Here is a 16,404-nt window from a genome sequence, read left to right as displayed (position 1 = left end):
GATATGTCAGGATGTATGCAGGACATGGTACAAATACAAGGACCTATGGAGAACTTTATGGTCATATGTCAGGATGTATGCAGGACATGGTTGAAATACAGGGACATATGGAGGGCTTTATGGTCATATGTCAGGATGTATGCAGGACATGGTACAAGTACAGGGACCTATGGAGAACTTTATGGCCATATGTCAGGATGAATGCAGGACATGGTTCAAATACAGGGACATATGAAACACTTTATGGTGATATGTCAGGATGTATGCAGGACATGGTACAAATACAAGGACCTATGGAGAACTTTATGGTCATATGTCAGGATGAATGCAGGGCATGTTTCATACGTTTGGTCTATTTTATATTGTTTTTACAGCCCATCATATACCCACAAGGATTTCTTTGATTGCACTGTACTTTTATTTCCTCTGCAGCACAAAAGACACATATATTTCTATAAAACCAAACCACCCAAACATCTTTACACCAGCAGTTCAGGACTAGCTATAGTGCATATCTCATTGGAACCTGAGTCCCTTAAATGAATAAAGCTCATAATAAATAATTAATGACCTACACATCAAAGAATCATCACTTTGTTGTACTTGGCATTGGAATATTATTGTTGTTTGGCCGGAGTTGTTTAGAAAGTAATTACTGTAGCAAAGTGTTTTTTATAATATACATTAGTTGTGTAGTGGGTGATCTAGTTCTGACTGTCCTATAATCCCAGCAAGGGGTCTCCATGTGAGAAGGCAGCTCCTGTCCCCAAAGAGGAACATTGGAATGATCTAGGGGGATTCCAGGTGTCCAAACTACCCCCTCTAGGCCTCTCTTATTGAGTAAAAAATAAAATGAACCTACTCCTTTTTGCACCGCAGTATTATTTGTATACTTTTCCAGAGCAGTGTATATATGCCCACCATAGACTTCATTTGGAGTCAGGAGCAAAGCAAACAAAAGGAGCATATTTTGGTGAATTGCAAATTTTACCCCCCCCCTTCCCCACACCACATTAAATTCTTATACTTCGGACTAGATTTACTAAGCTGCGGGTTTGATAAAGTGGGGATGTTGCCTATAGCAACCAATCAGATTCTAGCTTTCATTTATTTAGTACCTTCTACAAAATGATAGCTAGAATATGATTGGTTGCTATAGGCAACATCCCCACTTTTTCAAACCCGCAGCTTAGTAAATCTAGCCCTTAGTCTTTTGGAAACATGTTGCCTATACACCATCCAACAAAAGCTCCTTATGCCCAGATCCAGTAATTGTTCTGGTCCTGATAGAAGAGGTTAGGAGAGTTGTTGATCACTGATCAATTTCAACAACTATGCCAAACATTGTCGATACATTCATATTATGGATAGATGTACGAAAACAAATAAAAGCTATACACATAGGGTTACAAAACCATATATCTTTCATAGACTAGAAAACAAATATACTAATTTGAAGTGGAAAAGAAAATTGCTCATTTCAATTGTCAGCCTTTACTGTTAGTCAGTTTAACATTGGTCTATTATTATAATCTACATTCAGTCCCAACTGGGACCGCTTAGTTTATATTATCCATTTAATTTATTCTCTTAAAGAAAACTTTTTATCTGCAGGGTTTTATGTACCGTATTGTGTTCTTTAGAATTATGAATCCCCAATAGAACCTTCATGTATTAAATTTAAATGTCAACCAATAGGGGTGTTTGAATTGTCATTTTCAACGTCCGAAGCATGGCCATCTTTAAAGATGGTAGATATCACCAATGGAATAGCATACTGGACTGATTTGATTCAATACCCCTCTTATTTCAGGGATCATACTTATTAGAATCAGTGAAATCAAGGTGCGCTCCTTTAAATGAATGAAATTTGTTCAAGCAGCGGTATAATTATGGCTGTGCGAGAGGGGGTCCACCCAGGGTGCAACGCTGAAGGTGGGCGCAGTTTGTGAATATTTTAGGTTAATTTGGTTAAATTTGAAGGCGAAGGGGACGTCGGTTTTCCTTCTCGCCCTGGGCGCTACAATTTTAAGTTCTTTGTACAAGTGAATAAAATAAGAAAGTGCAGCCAGGACGATTAAGATCACTGTGTGTGTGCCAACAAAAAATATATAGTTTGTCGCGCTGAAACAAACATTATATAAGTCACTATGTGTCAGCATATACATAAGTAGAAGAATCTGAGCACAATATATATAATAATATAGCTATATTGGGATAAGCACACCTGCCAACGTCAAGGCACCTCCGGTGGGGATAATACTTAGCTCAATTATACACAGCATTTCTAACATATTAATGAGCAATAGGGGATTTACTGTACTACTTCACATATCTTTCTAAATTCCTCTGAAACAGAGCTCATAATAGCCAAAGTATTAAAAAGCATTAGAATGAGTAGAAGAATTCTATTTATTTTATGGTATCTTCCTTAAAAGTGAAATAATAGCCTTTTTATAAATAAAGTGTGATTACTTAAAAGGGTAATAGTTGAGAACACTTTAGCTCTGTATAATAGTATTTATATTGGCAAAACAGATTAGGACCAGCACCATCATACCACAAATTAGATTAAACATATACTTTATTATATGTTTAAAGTTAATCTGTCAACATTAGGGCAGTGCTAATTTAATCAACTAGGTACTGTATTAATTGAAACCTGACACAGAACCACCCCCACCCCACTATTTACCTAGGAGGGCATCTAACTCTGAGAGTGGCTGGCATGCTAATCATCCCAGTTAGCACATTGTATGCTCTGTTGTGCAGAGCTCTGTTCTTGTACTCATGACCATGTTTTGCAAAAAGACAGGTTGTGGAGAGAACCAAGGGGAGGATATATATATATTTTTTTTCCGTTTAATTAACCCCTTAGCTGCTAAGGGCGAGTGGCGCTTGCCTCTACATGCAACACAAATCTGTGAAGGACGAGTCCCTCTTGTCTTGAGTCAAGTGGTTGTAGTGGTGCAGTGGACTGTTCCCGGCCTCGTCCTAGGTGCAGGGAACGGTCGCCGCTCAACAGGACGCTCTTCCGGTTTTCGGGGCCTCACTGACCGGCGACAGAAAGCCTGAGCATCGCGTCCCATTGCCTGAGCATCGCATCCCGTTGCTAGGCAACGGGACGCTATGCTCGGGCTTCCTGACGGCGGTCAGCTGAATCATCCCTCACTCCCTGCTATTTAAGAAACACTCTGGTATCATTAGGGTGCCCGAGTATTTGTTCACTTAAGCTCCTGCACTTCCTGCTTATATGCACCATTGTGGTTTACTGACTTCTGACTTGTTCCTTGGCTCATTCTTCTGGATCCTGATTTGGTACGGCACAGTCCATTTGGTTTTGACCTTCTGCTCATCCCTGACACTTCTCCTGGTTCTCCCTGTGTCCTGCGCTACTGTTTGTCTAGACTAGGACCATATGAATATTCCTGTCTACAACTCCACCATGCTGGTAACGGACTTGGAGAACCAAGACCTGGGCATCCCACGCAGCGAAGACCAAACCTCATTGCGGGGGTCCCTGGTGAAGACAGGGGGTACGGAAGACTCTGTGCCTCCCTGTTTAGTTGTGTAAATGCCAGCAGGACTAGGCTTAAAATGGTGGCCGCATAGCTGATTCCTTTCCAGATTCTTGGGCATGAAGACTTGCAGTTATGAAGGGGCACAGGATGGACCCTTAAGATGTCAAGTGGGGATATGTTTGTAAGTGTTGGAGACTCTACTAACCTACATTCTGTTAGTTATACACAGATGCCAGTCAGCACAAATTTATGAGGTTGAAGTTCGATTATCACTGATTAAAGACACAATTTGAGAGAACATACTACTTCTGCTAAATACAAAATAAGTACTTTGGAGGATACTCTCCGAGTATGTCAAAGTCCTGAAAATGCAACTCACCACTTACAGAAACAAATTAGATGATCTTAAAAATTGTTCCTTTTGTGATTGGCTTATGGAAGGGTACATAGGACTCACACCCAGAGACATTTGTTGAATCCTGGTTGCAGGATATGTTTCATATGCAACATTTTTCATGTCTATTAATCGATGAATGTGCCAACAGAATTTCTACTATGCCATCACCACCTGTGATGCGCCCACGGCACTTAATAGCGCGTCTCATGAATTACAGGGACCAGGTACAGTCCTTGTTTTGGCCCATAAAGTCGGGGAGCTGAATTATAATAATAAAGTCTCTGTGTATGCAGATTATTGATTATTCTAATGGCTTCTTCTACTGCTGTGATGCGCAACCTTAAAGAAGAGACTTGGGCAAACAGTATGATTTACCTTGCTCATTTGCATGTGGTAGATGGAGGCAAACTTTTTTTGTGTGCGCGTAACATCTATAGAAGCCAGTGATCAGATGGATGTCTGGAGAAATCGAGGTTCCCCTGCACAGTTTCTGATAACTGACTACCATCCCCTGGCATTTAATAACGTGAATCTAGCTGACACTTATATTATGCTATGTCATTCTTTTAGTTCGGTTTGAAGCAGGAGAGATAAATCCTTTCGGATGTAATGATCCACCTGTGACCAGACCGGTTTGGATTTATCTGAGTGTCATAATATACATTATCACTGGTTTATATGAAGCTGAGCTGCCAATTTCTGAAGGACAAATTCCAATTAAGTTGGGATGTACTCATGAATTCTATTACTTGTTTATTGTATAAATCATCTAGCTGGAGAAGGAGATGAGCCTTTGTATCATGACTTCTCCTGCTGAGTCCCATCTGGACATATGTGAATAATGCTGGAATATAGCCAACGATTTACATAAGCCGCTTGCTTCTGGAGGCCAGAATTTATGACCTACTTGCCACCTCTCCCTGAATATCGGGGAGAGGTGTCGCTCTTCTGCATTTTCCCTACTTCCCCAGTGTCATCATGTCCTGACTGCCGGCTGTGCGATCACTTAAATCTTGGCATTGCACAGGGGGGTGGATGGGCATGATGACGTGAATTGAGTCACTACTTGCCCGTAGTTGCCACTTGGAAAAAAAACACGTAGGCAAGTATGACTTGTGGGTGTATTGATTTAAACATATGACTTCTGATGTATAAATATTTTCTTAACATTTGCAAGTAAATAGGGTCATCTTTAGCTGATAGATTGATTTCTGTGTATTCTGATATCCCTTCAGTCTGCAGTATACGTAGATACGCAGTACATACTGCCTCTGCTTAGTAGAACTTACTTGTTCGCTGGAGCTCTGATACTTAGTTATTTGTTTTATTGACACTGAGTAATAATCCATTCTGAAGTTCATCTAAACTGGGAGGTGGACAGGGAGGGGAAGGGTTTAGAGTTATGGGGCCTGAATAATCAAGGAACGTAAATGCTGATATGTCCCATGTTTTGCGTAAAATCGCACAGCGCATGCCCAGAACCATCATCTTCACGTGCAAAGGACTCTTGCTACAGCCTACAATTTCATGGGTGGAACGGGGAGAAGACTGGGCATTTGCACATAGTCAATGTAGAGTAAAGGTGTGCCAAGCTCCAGCACACGCAGCAACGTCAGGCTTTGGGCATCTCTAAGGTACAAATTTTTCTGTCTTATCACTTGCACCAGCTACAGGTCTAGTGTAAGTGCTAATTGCTAGTGATGACGGCATGCTAGAACATGTGTTTGCAATCAAAGGCACTTTTAAAAATGCAAGTTATGCACAGCAGACTTTCATAAAAACCTAATAAATATTCTTTGAGTGGATAAAACTGGAAAAAATATTAATGTTTTGTCATTAATGACTATTATTAACAGGTGACATTAATTGAATATTTTTTTTTCCGTACGTTCTTTTGAGACCCGATATTCCATAAGTATTGGATCTATCCTGCAGTGTATTGTCTGTTAGAGCTGAGCAGAACTAGACCCGCATTCATCAACTGATGTATCTTTACATCTGCTCCTTGTTGAATAAGGAGGTGCATATCTCTTCTCTGATGTACATGCCTTTATTTTTTTTATTATTTATTGTTTTAAATAAATTTTAAGTTTTTCCAATGCAGGAGGTACAGAGAAAGCAAAGGGACCAAATCCCAACTTTTAAGATAAATACACAAGTTACATTACAGACAAGTTCAAATTAACAGCACAATCCTATTGCATATGCAAGTCTAGGACAAAGCCATGAGGATAGTCCAGACAGAACTAAATTCGTTGTTTGACACATTCAGTGCCAGGAGGGGGAAGGGGAAGGATCAGGAGGGGAGATAAGATGTATGTGCATTTTTAAGGCCCTATATGTTCACTCTATGTGAGGATCATGTCTGTTCAACTATGAGTAAAACACATGCGTACAATATATCCCCACATACACTTTCATAATATCACATAGTCTCTGCAAGGGCGAACGTAGGGTTCCGCCCCCCCCCGGGGAAAAAAAAATAGAGCAAGAGAGATGCGCAGCAGCTCCATTTCAGCGAGTCTGAATTCTACAGCATCCGCGGCAGTGCTGTATTATACTACAATACAGCACTGCCGCGGGCGCTTCTTTGACAGCACCGCGGCTGCTGTACAGTTTCGTTGGTTCCCGGAGGGGAGGGGTTTCTGCGTGCGCCACTGCTCTACAGCACATTACACAACCTTTCACCTCTTCCCTTGTGCTGCACAGCCTGTTCTTACACCTTGCAGAACACTACCTGCCCTCTTCAAAAACCTCACTCCAACCTGCACTCTGCAACATAATACATTGATAGCCATAGCAAAGTTTAAATTATAACCTTAGTTCCTACCATACAGCAAGCAAGGGAACCCGATCCTGCCAATACCGCTTTCAATTCAGAAATCGCAATGTCACTCTGTTTTGTGATGTAAAAGTTAAGTGCCGGCATGCTGTATGTTCACAATTTCTAGCAGTCTGTATGGCAGTGTGATTTCAGAAATGTCCTCTGTCTGTTTTAATGTACGTCTGCATTTAAATCATGTCACTGTTATTGTAATCAGAATTGTTTTGTCTATATACTCGTTGTTGGTATTAAAGGCGTCGGAATAACGAGTACCACTGCATGGAGCAGTGAACAGATTGGACCTACACCACCTAGGGCAGGGTAGGAGGGGTAGCCTCGGCCGGCAGGGCCCACCAGGGATTTCCCTGGTACCCCGGGGAGGCCAGTCTGACACTGCCTGAACTGTGAAGACTTCTTATCACCATATAGTACATAGAACTCCCGTGCAGTAGAAGGATAGGAGCTCAAAAATGTCACTGGTGTTTTTTGTCTCCTCTCTCTATGGGACTTCCTCTGTTTTATACAGATTTTTTTTAGTCCTGGGTGAACAAACAGGAGTGATTGAAGGGCAGCAGCCGCCCTGGTACAAGATTGTGCGGTGTAAGTGATTGAGCTACTACTTCCGGAGAAATAAGAACATATTAATGCTGCAATAAGACTGTGACTATACAAACCAAAGAACTTCAGCGCCAGTTGCTTTTTCCTGGTGTTATTACTAGAGGTATATCTAATTTTACATATTACAATGCAAGGGGTGCAAATTAGTATTGTGTTTTGCACATAAGTTAAATACTGACTGTTTTTTCATGTAGCACACAAATACTTGATAGCTTATTTGTACACTGAAATTTAAAGTTGATATTTGTGTGCTGCATGAAAAAACAGGCAGTATTTAACTAATGTGCAAAACAGAATACTAATTTGCACCCCTTGCATTGTAACATGGTTTTGTCCAGGAGACTGAAATAAGAAGTTTCTCAAGTTAAGATCCTTAATGAATCAGGCCCCTGGTGTCCTGAGTGGTTAGATAATCCTCAAAATGAGACCATCTGAACTGGAAGCCCTTGGACAATGAAATTGCTTTGAATCTAGTATTCTTTTTACATCCTAATTTATTTTAAAGGGAATTTTTTTTTTTTTTTTAATGATTTTTCATTAATTACTATATTTTTAGATGACATGAATATAATAATTTTTTTTTCTGTGCGTTCTTTTGGTACTTTATATTACACATATGTATTGGATGTATCCTGCAGTGCATTGTATGTTAGAGCAGAGCGCACTTAGACCCGCATTTATCAGCACACGTATCTTTACATCCGCGCCTTGTTGAATATGGACGTGCGTATACCGCGCAATAGGTTCGCTTCGTGGGCCTTAATGAATCAGGCCTATTATGTTTTTGTTTTGAATGCATAGTCTGTAAGTTATTACCACCAACTCTGATTGACGAAAAAATAAAAGTTACAGCCAGCAATTTTTCATTTTTTTAAATAAATACATAGCTTGCATAGTATATGAGATAGTTTGTGGGTTGTTAGTGATTCAGCAAATAATGCATTACCCACGTCCACTTTAATATATGAGCTGGTGAAATTAATATCACGTAATAAGAAATTGTATTGTGAATACATGTCATGCACTGAATAATGGTATTCCTATTTCCTACACAAGACACACAGTGACTGCAGTTTTTGAGGTTTAGCGAGACACTCCTTACACCCCTGACATGGTTTTCCGTTTCTTGAAGTCTCGTGGTCTCCACCATCAGCAAACACCAGCTGCAGAGCACACCTGTCTACTTCACGTTCTTGATAGCCAGAGCTTTGATTTACAGTGCAAATAAACGCTTAGGTGGGGTTTCATCCTAATTATAGTGCAGGACTGCAGTTTTAGTACTACCCATGTTATGGGTAAACACATTCATTTTGCTAGAGCATATGTTTGTGCATATTATTTTCATTACGGTTGAAAATGTCATAAACATCAAAAAAATGATTTGTTATGTTTTACGTGCTCCTCAAATGTTTTACATGGGGGCATAAGCAAGCGCAGGCAATTTACAGGTACCTGGAATCCACCCTCTAGACTAGACAAAACTAACTAAACTATGAAGAAGGAAAGCTGATATTCAACTATTTATATTGCTGCCAAAATAATTGCAAATTTCTAAGGCAATATAGGACACATAGATAATGAATGCTGTATGTAGAATTTGAACTAAGAATATGAATATTTAATAACAGCAAATTTGGAACTCCTGCCCTATCAAACTCATCGGTGGTAGTCCTAATATTGATGCATGATTATGTCGGGGTATGCGTTTTCGGGGTTCTCAGCATCTTATTAAGGTACCCAACCCAAACTCGTGTGCTGCTCCTTTTTTGGACTCACAGTTTGGAATTGGGGGGAGGCAGATGTAGATGTCAATCATAATAATCTATGTTGCCTGGTTTTCTTCAATAGATAAAACAATGTAAGTTTTAATGTGACCCTATCTGCCAGACAAACCACTTTCCTGATGTGTTTATACTGAAATCTTTGTTTTGCAGGGACAGCAGCTCCCATCTGTGCGAAGGACATCACTGACCTGTTGATGAAAGAATTTGCTTTTCTATCAGGTAAGCAGAGTGTAGTCCTCTGTCCCTCTGTTATTGTGTAATTAAATCCCCTGCATGAACTTGTCAAGGGCTTGGCAAAGTGATACCCAGAGTATTATTCTGTAGTCTCTAATGGCAAAAGAAGTGTAGTTAATAAAACATTATGGGTATTTAGAGCATATAAGGTTTCTTTGAAGAGATAATGATGTCAATTGTAATTTATTTAATATACTACATGATATGTTTCTTTTAGGTGCAAAATTAATGTGAAAAAAATGAGATAAAGTATATACAGAAACATTACATGCTAGAATACATAGCTGGCGCTAGTCATTTAGTTTTAAAAATACATTCCAGTACACTGGTGTATTAGTCTATCTCTGATATTATCTATTTATTTAGTACCTGCAGATGTTCCAGAACAGGAACAGGAAGACGATAGGACAGATATTCTGCAGCTTAGCCTTAGTCCAACTTCTGCTCCTTCTTTCCTAGTACCACTTGTTACACTTCACATTTTTATAGTATCAGCTCCACAATTTATAAAGCTTCTGCCCTACCAGTCTGTTACCGCAGTCCGTGCACACTCCTTTGTACAGTTCTTGGTTTGTACCACCCCATCATATCTTTTAGATATACTAGAGCATAAGTGAAGTGTCAAAAATGATCCCATAGATTATTCCCCCTTATTCCACACTTTTGCTGGCAGTGTTTTACTTTAAGTGTTCCCCATCCTACCACAACCACATTACACAACAGAATGAATTGACTGTTGTCGTCCCATAGACTATAAAATAGAGTGCAAAATGGGCATTCCCCGGAATGGTGATGTAGAAGCAGACCTCTGTGAAACAGACCGCTCACCCCAACTAGGCTCTTCTCTACTTCTAAGCCCCTGTTGACTCCAAGATGATGTCTACTCCAATTTTTTTATTAATATGCTTAAATTGATATTCTGATTTGCAAGTGGTGTAACAGGGTAAATCCACTTTTAGACAATTTCCTCCTATTCAAGCTGCCCAGACTTTTGTGAACTGACTGTGCAAATAGCTCTTGGTAGCTCTCATCTTTATATAAAGGGAGGATGTGGAAAGGGTCCCTGTTTGTTACATGGTGTCAAACACTGAGTAACCCTAGAACTGTTTTGTGGAGAACACTGTAACATTTTCACCTTTGCAAAATTATTTTAAGTTAAAAAACACAAGTATTATGAGTAGTAAATGGAGAGGGATATGAGAGCCCAGGGAACATTTGTCAAACTTGCTTAATATATGTTGGCTGAAGTCTCTATTACATAATTGAGTAGATAGATAATCATAATAGGTTTGATTCATTAAGGAAAGTTAAGCAAAAAAGATAGTAACTTTGCACCTTGGCAAAACCATGTTGCATTGGAGGCGGAGCTAAATTTAAAATGTGGGGACAGATTTATAGTTGGGGAAGGGCATGTCCTAGATCAACTCAAAGTCGGGGTAGGTGGGGTGGGAATATGACTTATGATATGAGTTAAATAATCAGTCATGTAGGTAAAATAGGTAGACTACAATAATATCAAACAATGCAGAGCATTGATACAATACTATAAGTAGAAAGGTAACTACAGTAGACATCGGTTATTAAAGATAATAAGAACATGAAATATATGTGGAATCAAAGTGTTTGATGTAAAGGATAATTCCTGTCTCCTCTGGTTAAGGAAAAAAATAAATACAATTCTGTATCTTTTGTCATGCGATGTTTAATAATGTACACTGTGAAGATACCGGGTTTATCTGGCCCAGTGCTACCCAGTACCTTCTAGGATTCGTATGGTCACTCAGGCAAAATGCAGTTATAAAAATACAACAGTATATTTATTGTCATACAAACAACACTACAATATTATGTACACACTGTAAATAAATGCCAGGCAGATTTACCACATCATCTGTCCCTTACCCCAATAACTTAAGGAGATATAGTCACCTGCTGTCCAGACTTCATGACCCATGGATCCCTCTCAGTTGCATATATAGATTTGAGTTAGAAAACGACAATTCAAAACTCCATCTTGCACCTTCCTGAATGAAATCCAAGCATCACCCCCCTCCCCCCTCGAGTTGTTCCTTATATATCACAGGTCTAATTTCCACAGTCTTTCCCCTCCCTGGGCAAACCCCTGTGTCTATTCTACTTAACCATTGGTCAGTGCGGGACTAGGGGGGGGAGGGGGTTGGACAGAGGGGAGTGAAGATGAGCTGTCCTTTCAGAGAACCTCCCCTACTAGATGGCCTGTCTGGACTAGCCTGGTGAGAACAATGGACACTAATTAGTTTTCCTACTCAGGCACATGGCAGCCTGATTCCTACCCATAATCCCCCTGGCTTCACTTTAAAGACAATGAATAGCAACCTTACTTCAAGTTATCAATATACAATAAACAATATACATATGTACACTGAACTACAATGTCCCCTTAGCCACATGTTATTGGACAATGCAGTTATCGTCTGGTGAGCTGGGGAAACAAAAGAAGGCTATAAAAAGTATTTGCTATAATTCACATTATGTGAGAAACGAGACATGCTCACATGGTTATCAAACTCATTTCGTCACATACACATATTTTGTATCCATTTACTCAGAAGTATCCAATTAAATGTTAGTAGATGCAACATTTAATGCAGATGTTCCTGGCAGATTCTAGCACCATTTTATTTTATTTTGTGACTGGCCCAATTTATTACAGTAGTGTTGGTAGTTGTATACTATATACTGGCCTGCATTGTGTAAGTCATCGGTATGAGGATCTACTTTACATACTTTATATAACTGCCACCAGCATGGGACACTTTACTGTATATAAGTCATCACAATCTGGGTCAATATTTTATAAGGAGCCATAGCGCCTGGGACGAGAAACAAAAATGCCGCCTTATAGCCCTCAATTTTAACCAAATGAACCTAAAATATTCAGAAACTGGTCCCCCTTCAGCGTTGCACCCTGGGCGGTCGCCTCTATTGCACAGCCCTAGTTACATCCTTGATTGTATACGAAGTAAAAGAATTGAGGTCTAACTTGTATATTTGCTGTCAGAATTGGATTCTGTATTATGTAGTCATGAAAATGTGTGTATATTGTAGACTAGCCACCTGAGTTGAGGTCAGTTGTGTATATTAGCCACCAGCATAATGTCTGCGTTGTACACTTGCCACAATAATGGCGGTCTGTATTGTATACTGTTCACTAGATGGGGCCTTTCACCCTTTAGTAAATAGACCCGTTTCTATCCGTTTAAAGGGGCATAAGAGTGTTTTAATATAGTTTAAGCTATAGGGGGTCCAAACTTGGGGTGTGATTTCGGGACCAATCTTGTCTAAAACCAGCTCTGTCTTACATAAGAACCAGGTGGATTTTACAATACAGAGATAAGCCTGTGACATTGTTTGCAAAATTCAAAACATTATTCATTCTGCCAGCTCAGCATACATAGTCCTCTTGGGCCTAACATTGAATACAGAAAGGCACTTAACCGTTTTTCTTGGAAATATTGCTCATTACTAGATAAAATGGTTTTATAAGGCCAATTAACAAAAAAATAAACTCTTAAGAACCCAGAAGTTATGTATAATAATTGCAAATTTTTCATCTGAAGCTGGTGGGTGCTTTCTTTTTTTTTTTGCAAGGTCAAACAATAGTACAATCCATACATAAAAAAGACAAAAAGAAGTAAACGGGCATTTACAACAAGAGAGAATATGAGATACGTCCAGCGTACCAAAATATATAAACAATGCAATGGTATCAAGTTTAATGTGTTTGAGAATGACCAGAGAAAGTTTTTTTTTTTTTTTAAAGAAGGAGAAAGAAGAATGTTGTGAAAGAGAGAAAAACAGAGCAGGGAATGAGGAAAAGAGACTAGCATATAGTAGAGAGGGGGAGTGAAGAAGAAGGGGAGAGGAAAGGTTAGTAGGAAGAGGACGGGCTAGAGGAGGTATGACGTCAAATAAAAGGGGAATAAGCCTGAAAGTACGAGAGCCATGGGTCCCACACCTTAGTGAACGATCTAGAGGACCTATTAATGATGCTGGTCGTATACTCCAACCGTTGAACCTGCCAAACTCTATTAATGATAGCCTGGAGCGATGGTGGAGTCTGCTGCTGCCAGTCTGCTGCGATTTGGCAGGTGGCTGCCGACAGGATGTTTCTAATCAGCTTATTCTGGTGTCGAGTCGCCGTGGGCGCCCCCAAGGGCAGGAGGAAAAATTTAGGTTCTAGTGGTACATCTATATGAAGTACTGATTGGATCAGCTGTTTAATCTCTGCCCAAAAATTTGTCAGTTTGGGACAGGTCCACCATATATGGATAAAGTTACCCTCATGGGAGCACCCCCGCCAACAACGATCAGAAGAGTCTGGGAGAATTTTATGAATCCGGGAGGGAACATAGTACCATCGGTACAGCACCTTGTAGACATTCTCTTTAATTTTAACGCAGATTGAACTGGAGGCAGCATTCTCATATATCTCTGACCATTCCTCGCTCAGAAGAGTTTCACCGATATCACGTTCCCAGGCCAGTTCATGTGAATCTCCAATATCGGAAGTAGGCGGGGCAAGTTCGTGGTACAGTGTTGAGATAAGGCCATTTGTAGAAGACTGGCGGAGGCACAAATTTTCAAACGTGGTAAGGGGACGGGAAGAAAGGCGAATTTTAGCTGAGTGCTGGTAGGTGCTTTCTATGTTGATCATGCATATATTATAGGATTTTGTGGGCATATTTAAAAAAATATTAATTTTTCCACTTACATTCATACCCAAGAAGGTATATGAATGTATGTATTAGATCAAGCCTAATAGCAGGTATGTGTTTTGTTTCCAAAACAAATTTTAACAGACTTTTATTTTGCTTATGGCCTAGTTGTGTGTATGCCTATGTGGGGGTATGAATGCCTAATGTAAACCTGGCGCCTGTGCTACAGCTGCAGAGCTGGGTGTGTTTTGATATGCCCTTGACACAGCTTATGGCCGTATATATATACACTCTTTTTATGGGTGTTTTTTTAGCATAAAGTATATCCATTGGCAAACCACACCCTAATATGTTTACTTAAATGTATGTATTTTACAAGTTGATGTCCCCTTCCCAGTTTATTGAAAGTCTTGGAATGCAGCAAGTGCTCCATATTACCATCCCACAGGCTGGTTTTGAACTAATATGTGAGCAACACAGTTTCTGTAAAAGCTTTATCTGTGGCTTATAGTCTATGTACAATCGGCCTCCATCAGATGTAAAAAGGCGTTTTATGAGAAAATAGGAAGAGGACTATGGACTCTCATTGACCTTTACCAAATGGCATGAGTGCTGTACTATAACCAACAGCAGCTACCAAACGAGCCATCAATCATATCCTATTCTTTCCCTGTAGGGGATGAGATCATAATCATCAGCTATTTATATAGTGACACTAATTCCGCACAGAGAACTCACTCACATCAGTCCCTGCCCCATTGGAGCTTACAGTCTAAATTCCCTAACATACATACACAGACACACACACACAGACTAGGGTCAATTTAATAGCAGCCAATTAACCTACTAGTCTGTTTTTGGAGTGTGGGAGGAAACCAGAGCACCCGAAGGAATCCTACGCAGACATGGGGAGAACATACAAACTCCACACAGATAAGGCTGGGGCAGGAATCAAACTCATGACCCCAGTGCTGTGAGGCAGAAGTGCTAACGACTAAGCCACTGTGCTGCCCAGGTTATGAAACATATGTTCTGCCACAAGTGGATAGTCACTTGTATTCAGGGGCAGGCTGGGCTGGGGGCAAGAGGCATTTGCCCCCCAGGCTGGTCCCATAGTGGACTGCCTTGGGATGGGTCTCTGGACCACCTGCATCATTTAAAATGTTCCTAATAGGCTGCTGAGTCAAGTCTTGTCTCCCAGGCTAAAATTTGCCAGCCCTCCCATGCTTGTATCTTGTCACCAATAACACAATCACAGTAGTGGACAGGTCGCTGTCACCCACAAGATCAGCACACTGATATCCTGCTGCTGTGAACATTCTGGTGATGTGATTGGCTATAGCTTGTGGTATCTCCACCCATGTGTGTCTGAGATTAATTGATAAGCAATAAGACTGTGCATTTTAAGCAGAAGCATTGGCTTATTATGCACAGTTAGATGTATTTTTGTGTACGGAGTAAATTACTTTGATGCTTCCTTATTATTAATAAATATCGGTTTTACTTTTGTTGCTACCAGTAATTAGTACAAGTGTCAAATCTCACATCAGTCAGTGGGTCAGGTGTACATTCCCAACGTCAACTGAACTTGAAACACTATAACACATTTCTCTATAGACCTTGAGGTTATTTATAATACATTTTGTTATTGTTAAGCTTTCTTTGTTTAACAGATCTGTATAATGTCATGTAATGTATGTTATATTTACAACACAAAGGTGGTCGGGGGAAGGATAACGGCTGGATCATCACGTTTCCTGAAAATGCCACGTTTCATGAAGTTTCTGAGGGCGTTCTAAAGACAGTTCTAACATATCTGACCTCCGTTCCAAGGTACAGTTTGCAGCCCTTTAATGGGCTAGACATAAACAGTTTTTTAAACATAGAATTTTAATGGCAGTTAAGAGTATAAAGTTACATCGAAAGGTCAAATGGTTAAATAGTAGTGTTTTAAAAGTAAATGTTTACATTGCGATAACTGGTAAATGCGTTTAGTCTATGAAAATGTCATTGTGTTTAGATTAGGCAAGAACAAATGTGATATTTCCCTACATGCTTCTTGTAGTAACACAAGCTAAAATCATACAAGTTATTCAAAGTCTCCATTTAAACCGTCATCTAAAATGTACACTATCTAGACCAACCTAGCAAACTATGTTATTATTGAGTAAGATGGAGAGAAGCCTTTATACGGCAGTCTGAAACTGCATGGGGGAGATGCAATTAAGTGCGATGTCCCTGAAAACATCGCGGCTGCACATTTTTAACGGGAGAGCAGTAATAATATATGCTAATTTTTGCTCGCAACTCTATGGGGTGCAAAAATTCC

General features: G+C 39.9%; 1 protein-coding gene across 2 annotated transcripts in view; it reads left to right on the top strand.

The window, feature by feature from the left end:
* Positions 1-16,404, top strand: part of MCF2 (MCF.2 cell line derived transforming sequence) — a 123,833-nt gene that overhangs the window by 20,122 nt on the left and 87,307 nt on the right. For both annotated transcript variants that reach the window (XM_075187311.1, XM_075187312.1), the window contains exons 2-3: positions 9,295-9,363; positions 15,794-15,908. In XM_075187311.1, the coding sequence (XP_075043412.1) occupies positions 9,295-9,363; positions 15,794-15,908 (184 nt within the window). The remainder of the gene's footprint in view (positions 1-9,294; positions 9,364-15,793; positions 15,909-16,404) is intronic.

This window comes from Mixophyes fleayi, chromosome 9 (genome assembly GCF_038048845.1).
Source record: "Mixophyes fleayi isolate aMixFle1 chromosome 9, aMixFle1.hap1, whole genome shotgun sequence".
Taxonomy (NCBI): domain Eukaryota; kingdom Metazoa; phylum Chordata; class Amphibia; order Anura; family Limnodynastidae; genus Mixophyes; species Mixophyes fleayi.
Note: the sequence above shows the minus strand (reverse complement) of the source record. Positions and strands in the feature narration are given on the sequence as shown.